This window comes from Myiozetetes cayanensis, unplaced genomic scaffold, assembly GCF_022539395.1.
Source record: "Myiozetetes cayanensis isolate MyiCay16 unplaced genomic scaffold, myiCay2020 scf4, whole genome shotgun sequence".
Classification (NCBI taxonomy): Eukaryota; Metazoa; Chordata; class Aves; order Passeriformes; family Tyrannidae; genus Myiozetetes; species Myiozetetes cayanensis.
Window position 1 is genome coordinate 45566644 of NW_026087631.1, and position 17301 is coordinate 45583944.

Consider the following 17301-nt stretch of genomic DNA (forward strand, 5'->3'; position numbering starts at 1 on the left):
GAGGGCGGGGACGCGCTCCCCGCTCGGCGCCTCCACCGGCTCCCGGGCCCGGCCCGTCCGGCCGCCCACTCGCACGAACTGACTGACGGACAGATAGACAGAGAACGTGCTCCGGCCCCGGCCCCGGCCCCGGCCCCGGCGCCGGCGCCAGGCGTGACCCCTCCCTGCGCTGCCTCCTGCGCTGCCTCCCGCGCCCCCTCCCCGCCGACACCTGCGCGGGGGCGGGCGGGGCGCGGTCCCGCGGCACCTTCGCGCGGCCGCCCCGCCCCCGCCGCCGCCGCAGCCAATCGGCTGCCGCCGCCCGCCCCCGCCCTACGCCGTTTGCGCAGGCAGCGCCCTTTGCGCAGCGCGGAGCGGCGCCCGTCCCCGGTGCTCGGGAGCCCGATGTGACCCGCCAGAGAAAATGGCGGCGGCGGCGGGGGATCGCGCCTCGTCATCGGGATTATCCTCGGGCGCCGCCGCGGAGGCGGCCGCCGCCGCCGCCACCTGCGGGAGCCTGAAAGGCGGCGCGGTGGCGGGGAACGTCGTCGGGAGCGGTGGGGGCTCCTGCGGGAGGCGGGCGGCGGCGGCGGCGGCTGCCGGGAACAGCGCTCTGACTGGAGACGGAAGCAGCTGCGCAAAGTGCGGAGCGTGGAGCTGGACCTGCTGCCGGAGGCGCCCCTCTTTCTCGCCGCCGCCCCGGCCGCCTCCTCCTCTTCCTCCTCCTCGCCGGAGCCCCCCGAGACGCTGCTGCTCCACTACCTGCCCGGGCCGCCGCGCTCCAGCCCCGCCAGCCCGGCTGCCTCCCCAGCCGCTGCGCCGAGCTCCTGGAGCCGCTACTGGCGGGGAGCGCGGCGGGGACGGACCCCGCCGCCGAGCGGAGGATGGAGCCGTCCCCAGCCGCGAGGTGAGGGGCGCCGGGGGCTGGAGGGGCGGGCAGGGCTCGGCCCCGGGTGGCGGCGGGTGACAGCGGCGGGGCCCGTTCCCGCGGGCAGGGCTCGGAGGGAGGGAGGCTCCAGCGCTCCGTTCCCCGCAGGGCGCACGGCCGCGCCTGGCCCCAGGCCGGCGGCGGATGCGGGGGCGGCGGGAGCTGCCGCGGAGCGCAGCGCTGGGGCGCGGCGGACAGAGCTCGCCCTCCGCCTGCCTTCCGCGGGGCACCTGGTACGGGGGAGCGGCCGGGCCGGGATGCCCCGCCGGGCGCCTGCAGCTGTCAGCCGTGCGGCGGGAGCGGGGCCGCGGGGGACGGCCCGGGTGTCTGCGGGGGTGCGCTTGTGTTTGACTTCTGCCGGAGTCCCAAAAGGCTTTGAAGTGCGGTCTCGGGGCTGCGGCGGGGCCGGGGCCGGATATGTCAGCGGCCATTGGGACGCCGTGCCTGCCCGCGGGGCCGGGCCGGGCGCGCTGGGGGTCGGGCGACGGCTGTGCCACTGCCCCCGGTGCTCCCCGGCCGGTGCCCGCACTGCCTGAGCAGTTTGCTGCAAAACTGTGTAAATCTACTGCAAAATCTACTTTTTTTTTTTTTTTTCCCCCCGCAAAGGACTTCTCCGAAGTCAAAATCTAATTTGCAGCATCGCGATAGTGCAGAACTGATTTGATTTTTTTTTTTTTTTAACTCTCGGTCAGGAGAGGAAAGTCTGTAAGCAGTAAAGCACAGATGACCTCCTGGTTTTCCAAGAGAAAGTAGTTTTGTCGGGATTTAGTCTAGGTGATAAATTTCAGTGGTTTCATTCAGTGCCCTGATGTTCGAAGCCCGTATTTGCCTTCTGTGTGAATTAATTGATAAGTTCCATTTTCTTGAGAGCTGCCTATTTGACAAGTGTGCAAGTGTTCAGGATGAAACCGAGCTCATGTCTGCAGTGAAACAGTTGGAGTACTTCAGAGCACATTTCAGCTTTACCGTGTTCTTTAAGAGTCTGACTTGTGTGTGTTGGGGAAGGCACTGCAGAATGACTGTGTAAATTTGATGTGAAGTTGACAATTTCACATGGATTTCTTGTAAGATTTTATAGGATGCGGACTCTGTAGTTTAAGAACTTACTCCAGGGACCTATTTTAATGATGCCTTACAGTTTGGCTTATCATTTAAACTTCGTGAGAAAGAAATATTCCCATTCGGGACTTGTGTGTTGTTTTTGATTGTGTCTTATGTCAGGCAAATCTCAAGGATATTTTAAAAATGTTGACTTATCGTGGGACTATTGTAATAGAAACTGTTTTCTAGACCGATGTCCTCTTTATATGTACTCTCAGCAATTCAGATGGATTTTGGCCTGTTTCTAGGGCAGGGTAAAAATACTCGATATGGTGTGGTTGTGCAGATAAGAAATGGCTCTGTACTTACAGAAAGATTAGCAGGAAATCATAAATGTTTTGGGGAAGGGAAATAATGTATGAATGTTAGTGAGTGCTTTGCCTTTTTATAACTCTTAGCATCATCTTTGTCTCTATCAAGTAATGAAATTATAATGTACTGTGTCTTGTAATATGATTGTATCCAGTTTCATGGTTTTCAAGGAAAATAAAGAATCGGTGTCGGAACATGTTTAAAACAATTGAATCTCATGGTGATAGCAAGTGGGAGTTAGGCCACTTAGGGAGTTAGGGAAAGGCCAGTCCTGAAACACTGCATCCATCCTCGATAGTCCCACAGCAGCAATGACAGAGCAGCTGTGGAATTTTTTTCCTTTTCACATGGACAGTTTTGCTTACTCTTAAGTACTTGTATTTGGTCAAGTCAGTGTATTGCATGTATATACAAGTTAGAACACTTGTAAATACTCTCTGGTATTTAACTAGGAATGTTAACAAATCTTAGAAAATACTAAATGCCAAGTTATTCTTTCTTTAGTATTTTAGTGAGAATGTCTACTTTGAATTTATTGTAAGTGCAGTTGAAAATACATGACAACTTTAAAATTGTCCTTTGGAAATATTCTATAAATGCTCGTGTAGAGTCAGTAATTCTGTATGCTGTGTTACTAAAAAATGGATCTTAAAGTATTACTTTGTCAGGCTGTATCAAGAATTTAAAACATCTCTCTTCCTTCATTTTAATATTAATTGATTTGTTTTAGCTGAAAGAGGCTAATTTAAATGTGAGTAATAGTCTATTACACATTAAAGTTGTGTGTGTAGCAGTTGCCCAGGCATTTATTAAGAGGTAAACTTGAAAGGCATAATCTAAATAATGTATTATGTGAAAGTTTTAGATTCTGTTTTTAAATACAGGTAGTTGTAGTTGCCTGTAAGGATCTACTGCTAGTTTGAGGATACTGTGCTTGCTCCCAAGTCCCCCTATCAGTCTCTTCGGTATTACACTTACTTTCGTTTTAAATAGGGTCTCTGTTTTTGTGTATACTCTAAGACCTGCCTGAGCTTCAGAATGAAGCTGAGGAGGGAAATTGACTGCTTAAGTTATAGATGTAAACATTACTTTTTTTTCCTTAAATCTCTCAAGCATTCTGCTTGTGAGGCAGTAGAGCAAATATTTTCACTGACCTTTTTTATATCACTGTGAGAGGAGGAGGGAGTTGTTTTACTGGGACTTGCAGCTTCAACATAAAGCACTTCAGATCTCTTATCCTGTATGGGTTCTACACTGACAATATATTCATTTTCTTTATAAAAGGATCCAAATAGTGAGGTCAGTGATAACTGTAGTCTGATTTCTTGTAGCTTGAGGGAAATCCGTGAAGGCAAAATGCACCTCCTTTTCTGTGACCTTAACAATGTGCTTTTAAAACATTCAGACCCTTAGGTGTTGTTTGTGTCTGAAATTGGTGTAAATGACTTATTGCATCCCCAAGTACAGGATTAGTTTATAATGCCATAAAAATGAAAAGCAAGAAATTATGATATTCATGTCCTCTGCATGCAGTAACCACATCCTGTGTGACTTGTGTAAAAATTGTTTGAAAATGTGTTAGTTCAGCTGCAAGACAACCTTTGTAAATATTAATACAGTATTTTCCTGCAGTTGCTTTTTGACACCTGCTAGAGACACCAAAGACATACTTCAAAACTGAAGTTTTGTCTGTATGCACAAATGTATTAGTAAAAACTTGCCACTTTCAGCTCTGCTCATCAATTTGTAGCACCTTTGATGACTTTCAAGGAAGGACATGAACGCTTTTAACAGAATACTGGAAGTTGGAATTGGAACAGAGGGAGAGCACGTACAGTGAAAGCACAGTGTGGCCAAGGTTCAACTTTTTTTCTTTTTTTTTTTTTTTTAATGTTACTGAAATGATAACTTTCACTGTTTATGTTGTCAAAATATAGCTAAGGTAAAAAAAATATAGCTTATTATTGATCCAGGCTATTCTTAGGGAAGGTAAAATATAATTTTGTATTTTATCCAAATCCCTATAGCTGGATATTTGTAACTGTTGGTTTAAATAAGCCACCAAATTTTCTGCTTCCAGTTTGAGCTGGATATTAGTGGGAGAGAAGATTCACTTTCTACCTCTTCTATGCTCTGTGGCTCTAGAGCACCTTTGGAAGAGGTCACCCTCTACCATGTCTGATTTTTATCACTCTTAGTTATTGCAAGTGGTAGGGTTCTGCTTAAATGGTCTGATCTGGTATGGCAGTTTCTTTGTTCCTGTGCAAAGTAAATAGATTGTAACTAACTAATCTGGAGCTTTCTGTCTCATTGGATTTAGTGATACTAAAGGTTCAGTCTCCACTGTCACTCGGTGGAGTCTAAGTACTGCTCAGTGCAATACCTGTGTGTAGACATGTACAATTGTACCTTACCCAAGGGTCAAACATATAGAGCACGAGATTTGAAGATTGCTTTTTCATTCTGTATGGTGGATTTGAACTTCACAAGATCTTTTAGTGTACTAACATATTTGTTGTCATTTGAAGTTGTAATAAAGGTACTGGTGCAGCTGTGCAAAGATTTATGCTGCTGCAGGAGAGCATGAGGCAGGAATGAAAATAAGCATCTGAGGGTGGAGTGACTGTGCAAATGCTGCTTCCAGTATTGGTGAAACTTAGGTTAAGCTTGTTTAAAACATAAAATAAATGTTACCATGTAGCAGTTCTTTAAACAAACTTATAAAGTTAGTTTTCAGCAGCAGTGGTGATAAGAGGATGAATCTGGTTTGAGTTCTGAGTTTCTAATGTTAATCTTGGTGTTCTCAGAGGATTCTCTGCAGAGATCCAAGGGTCCTCTTAATTTACTATTTATCTGCTGTGGTCTGTCTTAGAAGTCTAGAATTAAATTTGCTTTTTGCATAAGGCAAAGTGGACAGAAAGCCTGTAAAAGGGCGTTATTACTTGTCTCTGTGTGACTAGGAGAATGTGGTTAAGTCGAAAGTTGCTTTCTGTTACTTCCCTCCCTTTTTATCTTTATCTAGAGGCTGAGTGTATTGCCTGCAGCATGCTTCCGCTTTCCTGTCTCACCACACTGTAGAAACTGAGAATCCTGGTCGGTTGTGAATAGTCCTGATTATTTTTTTCCTGTATGTTTGGAGTTTTGGAGGGGGGGGTTGTGTGTTTTTTTGTTTGTTTCTTTTTTTCTGTTTCTTGACCTGTGGGTTATGCTTTGTTGTTTGGTTGGTTTGTTGTGGGGTTTTTTTTTGTTTGGTTGGTTTTGGGTTTTTGTTTGCTTTGTTTTGTTGGGATTGTTTGGTTGTTTTTTTTGGGGTGCTTTTGGAAGATCAGTTTTGTTGGATCTTGGCTGAAGAATGACTAGAAAAAAACAGCAGCTCTATTTACTTGCTACTAAAGAGTAATTTGAAATAGGGAATTGTTTACTTTCTGTCTGGAAACTGGTGAAGTAATTTTCAAATTTTCTTAATAAAAGCTGATTGACGTATGACTCCCTCTCTGTTTTGCTCATAAATGTCCATTTTTTTTGATGCCGTTCGGCATCTGATGACTAAGGATTTGAAGGTATTCACAAAAAGTAGCTGTTTTTTCCTTTTCTTTAGACTTAGAATGTCATTTAGTGTTCCTGTTTCTGAGATTGAACTGGAATTTGAACCAGGTTACCTTTGTTTCACACAGTCTCTATGTATTTCTTTTGTGTCCCTGAAGTGTAAACTATTCAAGTCATTCAAGGAAATATAATACTGTTTGTTCTCATCTCTCTTGTCCTAGTATTCTAATTTGTAGTGGAATGACTGCTAGTATGCTTATTGTGCCAAATGACTTCAATTCTTCCCTAGTATTTCCCATCAATAGATTTCACACTGCCATTGGTACTGCAGCTCCTTGTAACTTATCCAGGGTCACTGTGGAAGGTGGGAGTAGAGTGCTGGAAAATGAGTTGTCTGCTTGACCTCACTGACATCTGACCACATCTGACATCATGTTTTCTGAGCTCTTTTCCATCCTCTTCTTGAGCCTCCAGTCATCCTGCTTTTGAGGAAATCGAAATGAGTTTCTTGCTCAGCTGGTAACAATGGTGATCAGATCCTTTTGGGAAGTGGTAGTTCACCCTCAAAGGTGTGCAAATATGCATTTAATTTCAGTTGTTATTTCTCTGGAATACCCTCTTACACTCTGAGGATTTTTTTTATGTCCTGTGTGACTGTCATGCTTCTGTCTCCAGGATAGTTCCTTTCAGATGGTGAAAGATCTTGGTATAAATATTTGAAATGCTGAAGGAAAAAAACCACACCTAATTTGTCATAATGAAAAACTGAGAAACAGTTTGGATTTTCTTATACAAATTGTTTCTGTTATCTCCTATTCTACTGCAAATAAAATTCCTGCAGAATTTTTCTTTAGTAATTCCTTGTATTCTTTAAAAGGAAAACTTCAAACCTCAGTGGATGATAGGATCATTGCATTCAGGTAATATTTAAGTGTTTTTCGGTATATACAAAAATGCAAATACCTGTCAAAGGTGTGGTGAAACTTCCAGTGACATCCAGTTTGCAGTTCATGTTCACTTTTTTGAGCTTGTCAGATTACAACACTCTAGGAAGCAAATGTTTGTTTACTGTCATGGTTAAGACAATACTCTAATTGCTTTGAATTATGACAGTAATTTCTGGTTGCTGAATATATACTTTGAAAAATTTTACGTAGTCAGGGACAATTTCTCAGTTTATAATTTTTTCACTTTTTTTTTTTTTTTTTTTTTAATTTTCACGATTTTGGAATGTGGAGTTGCCAGGTCTGATTCCAATATTCCTTTCAGTATTTTTCTCTTGTTTAGTTTTACCACCAGATATGTAATCAGTGTTTTAAATGTGCCCACAAATAAATGTCTGAAACATTTGTTATTTCACTAAAGTAAATGCCTGGATAGGAGCCTAGGCTAAGATTAAAGACTTGTTTGCTTAATGTAATAAAATATTGCAGTTGTGATTAACATGGAAGCTTGCTAAGACAGTGTCAATGTGATAGTGTGGACTGGATGGAGTTTTTCCTAAAACTATATTAATATGCATTCGTTTATTTTTAAAAAGTTAATTCAGTAATAGCTGCATGTAGGTCCAGAAAATGAGCCCTTCTGTAAATATAGAATAATGATTAATTTATTGGATTTTTTTAACTGTGAGTTCTGTGTTGATTTGTGATGAACAGCTTATTACAGTAAGTCTCCTGATCTCTGCAGGCAAGTTAGATGCCTGGCCGGTAGAAAGTGCCAGGGCTCTGGGTTTTCTATTAGGTTTTCAATGGTGGGTGTGGAAGCTATTTCTCTAAAGCCCAGCAAATACAGCCAGGCTCTTCACTGTCTGCCTTGCAGGGGTGGCTCCTGGTTTCTGGCAAGGTCACAGTAACCAGGATAATTAGCTTTCTCTTTAAACCTCCAAGGTTAGGGCAGGGATCTCCTGCACTGGTACATTCTGCTCCAAGCTTTGTTCACACCTTCTTTAAACATATTGCTAAAGTACCTGGGAGTTGCAGTTTGTTCCCTGGACAAGAATTTACTTGGAGTTGCAACTGCATGTTTCTTATCCTTCCCGGAGGCTCTTGGGAGGAAGAGCAGGGGCATATGGAGAAGAGGTCTTAAAGATGTGGAAATTGTTGTCTGTATTTGCTTTAAGCCAGTATTATAGGAAGAGGGGGGGGAGAAGAAATTCCCACCGCCCTCCCCCCTGCCAGCCTTGAGGACAAGAAGGCATGAAATGAAACTCCTTAAGCCATGCAGAGCTCTGGCAGAGAGCAGTGCAGGTGGTCTTCAGCGTTGTCATTTTAGAAAATTGTGCCAAACCAATACAGAGAAGATTTAATGACTTATCTGTTTGGTTGCTCTCACTGTGGAGATAGGCACTCAGTGTCAGTCTTCATGTCATTTTTTATGGGAAGAAGGCACATAAAATAATAAATATTTTGGATTATTTGTCTTCCATCTCTTCAAAATTGTAAGATGAGCTCATGTAAGGATGTGTTCAGTATTGTAGACGAATATACACTGATATGGTCAGTAAGCTGAGTGATGTGATACTCGTTGGCAGAGACTTGGGTGATTTGTGCCTGACCGTTGCATTTGGCTTATGCTGCAGGACAGTATCCTCTGTTCAAAATGGTTGCTGTTGTCACTCATTTCTGCTATATTGCTGGTAGTGAAGGATTCAATTCTGAAAAAGAAAGCTTTTTTTCTTGTGTAGAGACTTCAAAGCTAGGTGGGTCCAAGTCTCTTAGGAATGGAAAACATTGGGGAAAGGGTTAGAAAGTACCAGAATAGTAATATAAACAAATGTGAAGTATTTTTTGTACTTTGGATTCCTCGTAATTTTAGGCAAAAAGAGTTTCTCAATCTGAGCTCTTCCTTTCTTCACAAAAGGACAGAAGTTGGGGTTTGCAGACTTGACTCTTCAACTCTCCTACAAATCCTGTTTCCTTTCTATAGTGGAAGCTGGACTTCCCTTTCTAAAGGGAAAAAACCCCATTGTTGATAGGGTTTGAGCTGAGAGCTGCCCTCTGACATGCCCATGAGAAAGGGCTTGATGACGTCTCATTCAAATGTTTACTGTCTATACCAAATACATCAGGGTCAGTAACCTTCCTTGACTGTTGCTCTTTGGGATGCTTTGTGGAATAACAGTTTACTAATAATGTCGGAGATCTTTGTGAAAACTAGCATTTCTCAGACAGGTAGTGTCTTTAACCTAATCTTTCCCTTATTTCTGTAATTCATGATCAGAAACTAATGAAAGTGTTTACTGTTCATCTTTCTAAACTCATTTGAAGTACAGTTTTACTTGATCTTGAAATGATTTTCTTTATATTGAATATATTTTAAGTATAGATTTGCTCTTTTTGAAGTTAAGTGTACATATGGTAAGAAGAACTGTGCTACTATGTTGTCAGGTTTGTCTTTTAAGCATGCGGTTAAGTTCCAGCATGTTCAGGTACAATGCTAAACCATCTTGCCCTGGTAAATACGCTGAAGTATTTAATTCCTCTTAGTATTTCAGCAGAAAATTAGTATGCTCTACTGTTTGCTTGTTCTGACCTGCTCTGAGCTGTATGTTTGTGGCAATGTTTTACAGCTCTGCTACTACTGAGGATGGCCAGCAAAGCCAAGTGGAGAAGGACAATTGCTGTGGTGTTTTGAAATCAGCTGTGTATGAATTGTATTCCTATATTTTAAAAGTGACTGCAAATGAGAGTACAGGTCCAGTGCCAGAGCAAGCCACTTGTAGACCCTGAGAATCAAGACTGCAGGGGAAAGCACAGCCAGAACTTTTAGACTTTTGGCTTTCTTTCAGCCCACAGCATGGACTGCTGAGGAGCTAGCAAGGGGAACTAGTAGGAAATCTGCCAGCCTTTCTAACATGTAGACAGAGTTCCATGGGAGCTTCATCAAAATAGGTCTTTCACTTTTTCTCAGTTGATAAATAATTTCTTGAAAGTACTTCTTTCCAGGAAGCAGCTTAGCTGTATGTGTTAATATTTCCACTGTATTTAAAGTACTTGCATGTGCGTAAGTAGTTGAGACTTAAATAGCTGGAACTTAACAAAAATGCAGGTTTTAATCTTGCTAGTGAGCCTCTAGTAAAAACCTTATGCAATGGTGGAGTCTTACAGGCTTTATTGATACTCTTTTTGAACAAGTGTTCACGTCTTGTGTGTCTATCCTATTTGTGGTATTGGTGCCTTAGCCTGGAATAAAGCAAGGTTTATCACTAAATAGGCAAAATTAGTCTGGGTTTTGTTCAAAACATAAATCCTAATTCAGAGGAAAATCAGGACCTGAATTACCACTATACCCATGTTGGAGCTAATGTGAGCCTGTTGGAGTTCTGAGGTTTCTCTGCTCATCAGCTCTGTGAAGCAGCTGGCAGCAGGATCCAGCTAGCATAAAACCTGTTGTACTCACAATTACTAGGTAAGTTCTGTGGATCTTGTGGCCCTCAGCTACATAAAACTTTTTATGTGTGTTGTAAAGTTAGTGAGCTACACTGTGTCTGATGCTTCAGGCAGCAGGTACCTCTAGAATTTGGGGAAAAAGAAGGGTGCAGAAAGCGTAGTGTGTGCTACAAACTACCAGACCTCCTGGCTCTAACAGAATGTTGCATAGAAATGGGTGTTTCAATTTGTTATTTTAGCACATTGGAGTTGCTTCTGCAACTAGGCCATGCTGACAGTGTTTTGATGCACACTGATTTGTTAAACATCTACATATGGTGAGTTTCTGTCATGATTAAAACCCTGATTCAGAGGATATAATAGTGAAAGTGATCAAAGGTAAGAATAATATTCTTGTTTCTTTAATATATCTAGGACTTTTAAGTATAAATAGCTATATTTAAGCATCCATAAGATTTTAGAAAAATATTCAGTTTGCTTCATTCCCCTTACTGGGAAATAATTCAGCTCTGTTCCCTTAGTTTTTGTAAGGGGAAATACTACTGAATAAATTTACCTTCTCTGGTTACCATTGGTACAAAACATAAATTAAGTTTGTCTGATTGTAAAGCCAAAAGTGCTACACATCTCCTGATTTGCACAACTAGAAAGTAGGTAAACTAGATGGGAACAAAGCTAAAACCAGATGGAGGATTAATTTATGCAATTGCAGCATTTTCAGACATGTGAAATGTTATCTGTGTGAAGGAGCTCAACTGGTTATACTAGTTAGTACCAGCTGTGTTCTGTCTCCCCTCTGTGGGAGCTGATACCCTAATGACAGGCTCTTGTTTTCCATTAAGTATTGTCAGGTAATCTCTGGGCGAGAAGGCACCGTTTCCTCCAGATTTCAGGATACTTCTTAGTACAGGAAATATGATGACAAATAAATTTATGATTTGGTGAAGGTACAAAGCAAGCTTATATACTTTGCCCTGAAGACATTTTTTAAACTACTTGTTCTTGCTAGAAACCACAAATAATTAGTGCATAAGCTTAAATGCAGTTAAAGTTTTCATTGTAGTTAGTGTTGGTCAAGATTTTGACATTTTTCAGTAACAGTCTATCCAGTCTTCCCTTGGGTTTCTTTATAACCACTTTTGGAAAATAAAAAAAAAATTACAATAATTAAAAGCCCAAAACATATGTAGAACTTGCTCGTTTTCCTATGTTAATTTGTTTTAGAGAACCAACATCTCATTTTCTCTCCTGAAAGCCCAATGTGTACTTCAATGCATTTCTGAGTCTTATTGTAACAAGGTCTGCATTTTGATACCTAAAAGGAAATAGGAAATGAGACAATATGGGTCTAGCACTGTTACTCCCTTTCCATGTTCAAATAAATGGCATGTTTTTATAACTGGGAGGAGATAAAGCTTGGCTCTCACAAGGGAAGTGGTTACTGTAGCTGGTTCTTTCCATGGTGACTTTTGATAAGGATTTTGTTGCATTACTGTATATTTATTTGCAGTTGGTAATAATAAGCTATAATTACAGGATTTAAAATGATTAACCCTTTCTGTTTTACTGCATTGGTCCTTCAGTACTTGTGAGCGGGCAGCCAGCAAGTAAGAATTGAGAACTGTGCTATTCTGTATTCATACAGCATCTTGTTTCTAACTTTGTGTAGAGACATGACTGGCTGGCTAATGCTTAACCCAGACATATTATGCAAGCAGGTAGGAAGGCTGTCTTCTGAAAGTGTTGACCTTCCATGTTGACAGTGTTCAGAGTGATAGTTTGTGTCCTGTTGTCTGAGTGTTCTTGAATAATTTGTTGTTATAAATGTGACTGAAGCTGACTGTTCAAATGCCTTTGGGTTTTCTAGAATAGGATTATGTGACAGTGTGTTCTTCACTGGTCCTGGGCTGAAATCAGCCTTGTTCCAACTATACTTGAAAGGCCTATCTTCCTTTTGATATCTGCATGGACTTGGGGCTCTGTCACCCTTTGCCTATCACAGATTGCCTGATGTTTTAATGTAGCAATTAATTCAATATTGACATCAGTTTTTAGTTTCTAATTCACAGCCAGTTCACTCCAGTGCCTAGTATAAGATTAACTTATTGAGAAAAGTATTTCCATAAACAGTCCGTTAGTAAGTCACAAGGTCATGATTTGTTTCCGATGCAGACTTTCGCCCAACTCTAGTTTCACCAGTGTGTCCTGGAAACTAGTTTCTATTTCTTGGCTTTAATGTAAGTATTGTGGTTTCATAGTGATTTGCACACCTTTTTAAAGAAGTGAGACTGCTTTGCCAGTTACTGTTCCATTTTTGAGAGGCTGCTACTATCACACAAGTTCTCATAGTAAGAAGTAAAATGAGTCTGACATCTTCAGTGATCAAAATGTTTGCTTAATCTTTGAGTATTTTATTAAAATTGGATAAGTTATCTGTGTTTTAAAGAAAATGTTTTTTCATTCTCTTCTCTTAGACCTTGTGAAGGACATTCAGAATAGTATTCTTTTGGTTGTAAAACAAGCATATTGCAAATGTCTTTCAGTGATGTTGGTTAAATTTGTAAGACTTCTGATCATGCATTGATTTGACATAAGATTCCTTTTGTAATCTCTTAATATGTGGCAATGCCATTAAACTGGAGCACTTTCTGGAGTTGCAAGAGGTGTCGATTTTTTTCACCACTTTTTTTGTTCTTCTAAAGTAAACTTACATTGAATAGCAAATTAAAGGAAATTAAATTTGATTATGAATTTGTAATACTCAAACAAATTCTGGGATAGAGTTCTTACTATGTCCTGTAAACAAATTGTTTTAACTAAGGTTGAAAGTCCATTTAGAGGAGTTATAGCACAGTGGGGTAATCATAAACGGAACTGTAAACTACTAAAGCTGCCGTGCTGCTCAGGCTGCATAGTTATCACCTGTTTAGTTTGTTACTTCTTTAGTATTTTGTGTACTGAATCACTGCTGATGAGTTCCTTCGTAGCATCTCAGGGAATCCAAGTTCAGTTGTTGTGACTTCCTTTGGGTGAAAAATATTTCCTCTGTAACAAGGGGGATAATTTACCCTTTCTGAAGTTGGTTCAATGAAATTGTGGACTCTTATTACCCATATTTTTATGATTTTCATTACTTTCACTGCTTCAAGTTGCAGTCCTAGTTTGTGGTTTGTGTTTCTTATCTTTAAATGCGTTGCTCAAAGAAACAACACTGTGTTTAGGTTACTACTGATTTTTAAATGGATTCTGATTTTAAATCCTCAAATATACTGTGGAAGTGTGGATAACTCAAAACCTAATGAGATTTCACATATGATTTTTTCTGCAAAAAACACCCATGAAATTTGGTGGAAACTGGAGGAAAATTTATAAAGGCAGATGTGACAATTTGATCTTTCCAAATAAAAATTAATGTTCTTGAATATAATTAGCTCTCCATTTTTCTTTCATTTAATTTTGAGTAAGCCAGTTATGACTGCTGGCAAATAAATGAAGTCAGTTTAAAATTTGTAGATTGGTCCAATAAATCTAATACAAAGAGTGAGCAACTAAGAATTTTCATCAGAAGGAATTCAGGAAAAAAACGCCGCAAAGATAAACGCTCTTCTGAGCTGTACAATTTAGATTTTTACATTACAAAAATACTTTAACATAATTGTATGTACAGAAAATTATAGAAATCAGTTCTGTATGAGCTGTGCTTCATCAAATCAAAAAAGGATTAAGCGAACTGGGCCTCACCTGTGCCTTAGATACATGCTGACACTTGAATAGGCTCAGAAACCATACTGAAACTTCTAGCTAGCAAATTCTTCCAATTTTTTTTTTTTAATCCAGTCAGATTCTCATTCATTTAAGTTGCATTTTTATTGTGAACTTCTTATTTCAAAGTAATTGTCACATCCCTTAGTGGTTTGGTTTCGGTGGTGTTTTTTGGTGGTTATTTCAATACTGGAGTTTTAAAACATTGTCATGTATTGCTGCTTTCTGGATTGTTGTGCTTCTGTCTGAATGTTCTTACAGAAAAGAAATCTCACTCTTGTTAGTCAATTTTTTTTAAAAAGAATAGTTCTGAATTTCTCCTGTTATTTGATTTATGTGTTTTCTGGAGAATGTGTCTTTACTGTGCTCTCTTTGACTAGAATTGCTTATGCAGAAAGTGAACGTTGGATTTTAAATACGGGTGAAATATAGAATTAATTACTTAATTGTGAAGCCTAAATTTGGTAACAGCTTAGGTAGACTTAGCAAATTTTAAAAAATGAGATTACTTCTATGGGTATTTTCATATTGATTGGGAAACTTTTTTAATGTGAAGGCAGGGAGCGGAGCAATCCAGAAGAGGAGTCAGTCCAGAAGGGTAATCTTCTACCCTCTTCAGAAATGTAATACCCTCTTTTTTCAAGCTGGCAGTGGGAAAAAAGTAACAGAAGAGTATCACCTAGTTTGCTCAAAGTGATGTGGTTTATTCTGACTTGTTAACAATCGACTGCACAATGTTAAGTATTATTTGCATTATTAGTTTCAAGTTGGAAGTAGTTAAGAATCTCCTGAGAATAATGCTGAAAATATGCTTTTGACAAATATGTGTCTTGCTTGAGGTGCTTCTTATTAAGTGTCTGTGATGAAAGACTAGATGACTTTCATCCACCAGTTTGAACCAATAAGGTTTGGTGGTTTCTTTTTTTAAAGGGCGTCATTTTAAAAGACCAGAGTTTGTTGTTCCATGAAGAAATTGTAAGATAGGTTTTGAACAGAAATAGAAGATTCAGTCAATGTTAGTTTAACCTTCCCTTAGAAGACTGAAATAAAATGAACTGGAAAAGCTCTGGAAACCAGATTAAGACACACTTGAAAGCACAGATTCACTTATTGCCTTTCTAATTTTAGGGCATTGTGGTGGTCAGAATTACTGGAGATTTCATGAGAAACGGGTAATAGATTGAAGTAAAAACTTGCTGAAGGCATATATGCATTAGTTTCAGAAATTCCTGTTAAAACTACAGTGCAGAAAGAGTATCTCAATTGATGAACTAGTGCTGTGAAGTGGCTGAAGAACTCTTCTAAGTTAGTTCCAAAGTGAAATGACAACACTTACAAACCACTAGGCTATTGGACCTTTTGTAAGACAAGGGGGTTTCTCAGTCAGCCTCAAAACTTGTAGTCTCTGTTGGTATGGATTTGTGTCTGCCAGTGGGATGTGGAGAGGAAAAGTTGGTCTTGGCTTTAGTGAAACTCTGTAGCAGGATCAGCATTGTCATTTATGGCCTATTCCTCTGGGTTTGCCTTTGTTGGTGTTTCAAGTATTTTCCATTTGTTGTTCTTCACTGGACTAAGCAGTAGGGAGAAAGTTAAGGAAAAAATATTTCTGTAATTAGGTTCTGTAGTAGATTTTGAGGTGGGGGTGGGGGTGGGGATTGCTTCTTACCTGAAAGCTCAGACACTCATGGAACGCTAATTTATGTGAAGTTGTTCTTGTGGGTGCAAAATTATATAGGTGATTTCCAAACATAAGATTTTTAAAATAAGTACATATTCTTTCTTTTATTACACATATGTTTCACTCTTATATGGTTGCTTAAAACCCTTTAAATTTATGAAATACTTTTTAGTAATGTTTACTTCCATGGAGGTCCTGAAAAGGTACGTGCATACTTAGATACCAGCATTAATACAACACAGGTCTAATATCTTTTGAGCTGATGACAGCTGTATGTTTCACACTAGAAGCTGTGTTTTTAGTGATTAAGTGAATTTGTGAAGGGGTATAGAGTGGAATATCATTGTTTGCTCATAATTGTACTAACTGGTAAATATATGAAATGAGAAAAAGATTCAAAGCTAACTGTTCCTCACCCACACCATGGCCTTCCCCCCCCCCCCAGACACTAGTGGCACTTATGCATTGTGTTTCAAGTTAAGACATAGACATTTTTGCTTATTGCTCTCATACATTTGTATGCTGCCCTTCATAACAGTGGAAAATTATGAATATATCGATTGAGTAAAATAAAAACTCTGGATAATTAACTTGCTTCACACATTGATCATAATTTTTGTTGGTAACACTTCAATTCATGGGCTAGATTTCATGGTCTGCTTTCTTCTAGGAAGAATATTGCTTTTTAATGAATGGTATTAAGTAAATATGAACAGCTTATTTGGTTCTGGAGTGAGGAGAGATTATGATAGTTTGTCTTACGGATCTAAGAGGGATCCATATCCTATGGATACATTAGTAGTTTACTTTCTAATGCACTCTGAAACTGGAACTGGTAAGTTGTAAGGTCCTAGCTAGATAGTAACAAATTAGGTGATGTTTTCTTTACCATTTTCAGCTAAAGGTATTATATGTGAATGACACAAGATTTCTTTGGCTGTAAAGAGAATAACTTTATAAGATATATATTTTCATTTTGTGAACCGTAAAGACTCTCCCTAAAAAACAAAAGACAAATCTGAGTTTGTTTTCTCCTAGAAGAACCTTTAAAATTACTGCTATAAAAGTCTTCTGAGACAAATTGCAGGTAGCAAGTCCCATGTACTTTTTTTAGCTTACATAATGCAACTTAATCTTCAGTGCGTGGTGAGTTTGCTGTGGACTTGATGTAAAGTCATGCGATACTGCAGAGAACGGTCCCAGTGAGTGTGCTCTGCAGTGCAAGGAAATGAAGTCCTGATCTCAAGCAAAATGGTTTCTATTTAGTTCTTAACAACTCTGTTGTGGTAAATTGTTTATTATTTAAACAAGCCATCTGAGGAGAGGCTGAATTGCGACAGATCATATAGTAAGTTCCGTTCTGTGCTGATTGTATCTATTAAGTTTCTTGAACTATGATGTAGTTTAAGTTAATTGGTATACTGTGCTATTTGTAAGACTTAAGTGTACAAGTTATGTAAGACTTAATGACACCCTTTTATAATTGTTGAAACAAACTGCTATATTTCTGCTTTGTTCAACCATTTTGGTTTTTTGAATGTAAGAATCTGTCATAAAGGAACTGCTTTGTAAAACATGCTCAGATATTATAAGAGCACATGAAA

General features: G+C 40.0%; 1 protein-coding gene across 1 annotated transcript in view; it reads left to right on the plus strand.

The window, feature by feature from the left end:
- Positions 1 to 387: 387 nt before the first annotated feature.
- Positions 388 to 17301, plus strand: part of MAP3K1 (mitogen-activated protein kinase kinase kinase 1) — a 54003-nt gene continuing 37089 nt past the window's right edge. Inside the window, 3 exon segments of the mRNA XM_050329100.1 lie at positions 388 to 542; positions 545 to 781; positions 784 to 886. Of these exon segments, the coding sequence (XP_050185057.1) occupies positions 404 to 542; positions 545 to 781; positions 784 to 886 (479 nt within the window). The 5' untranslated portion in view covers positions 388 to 403.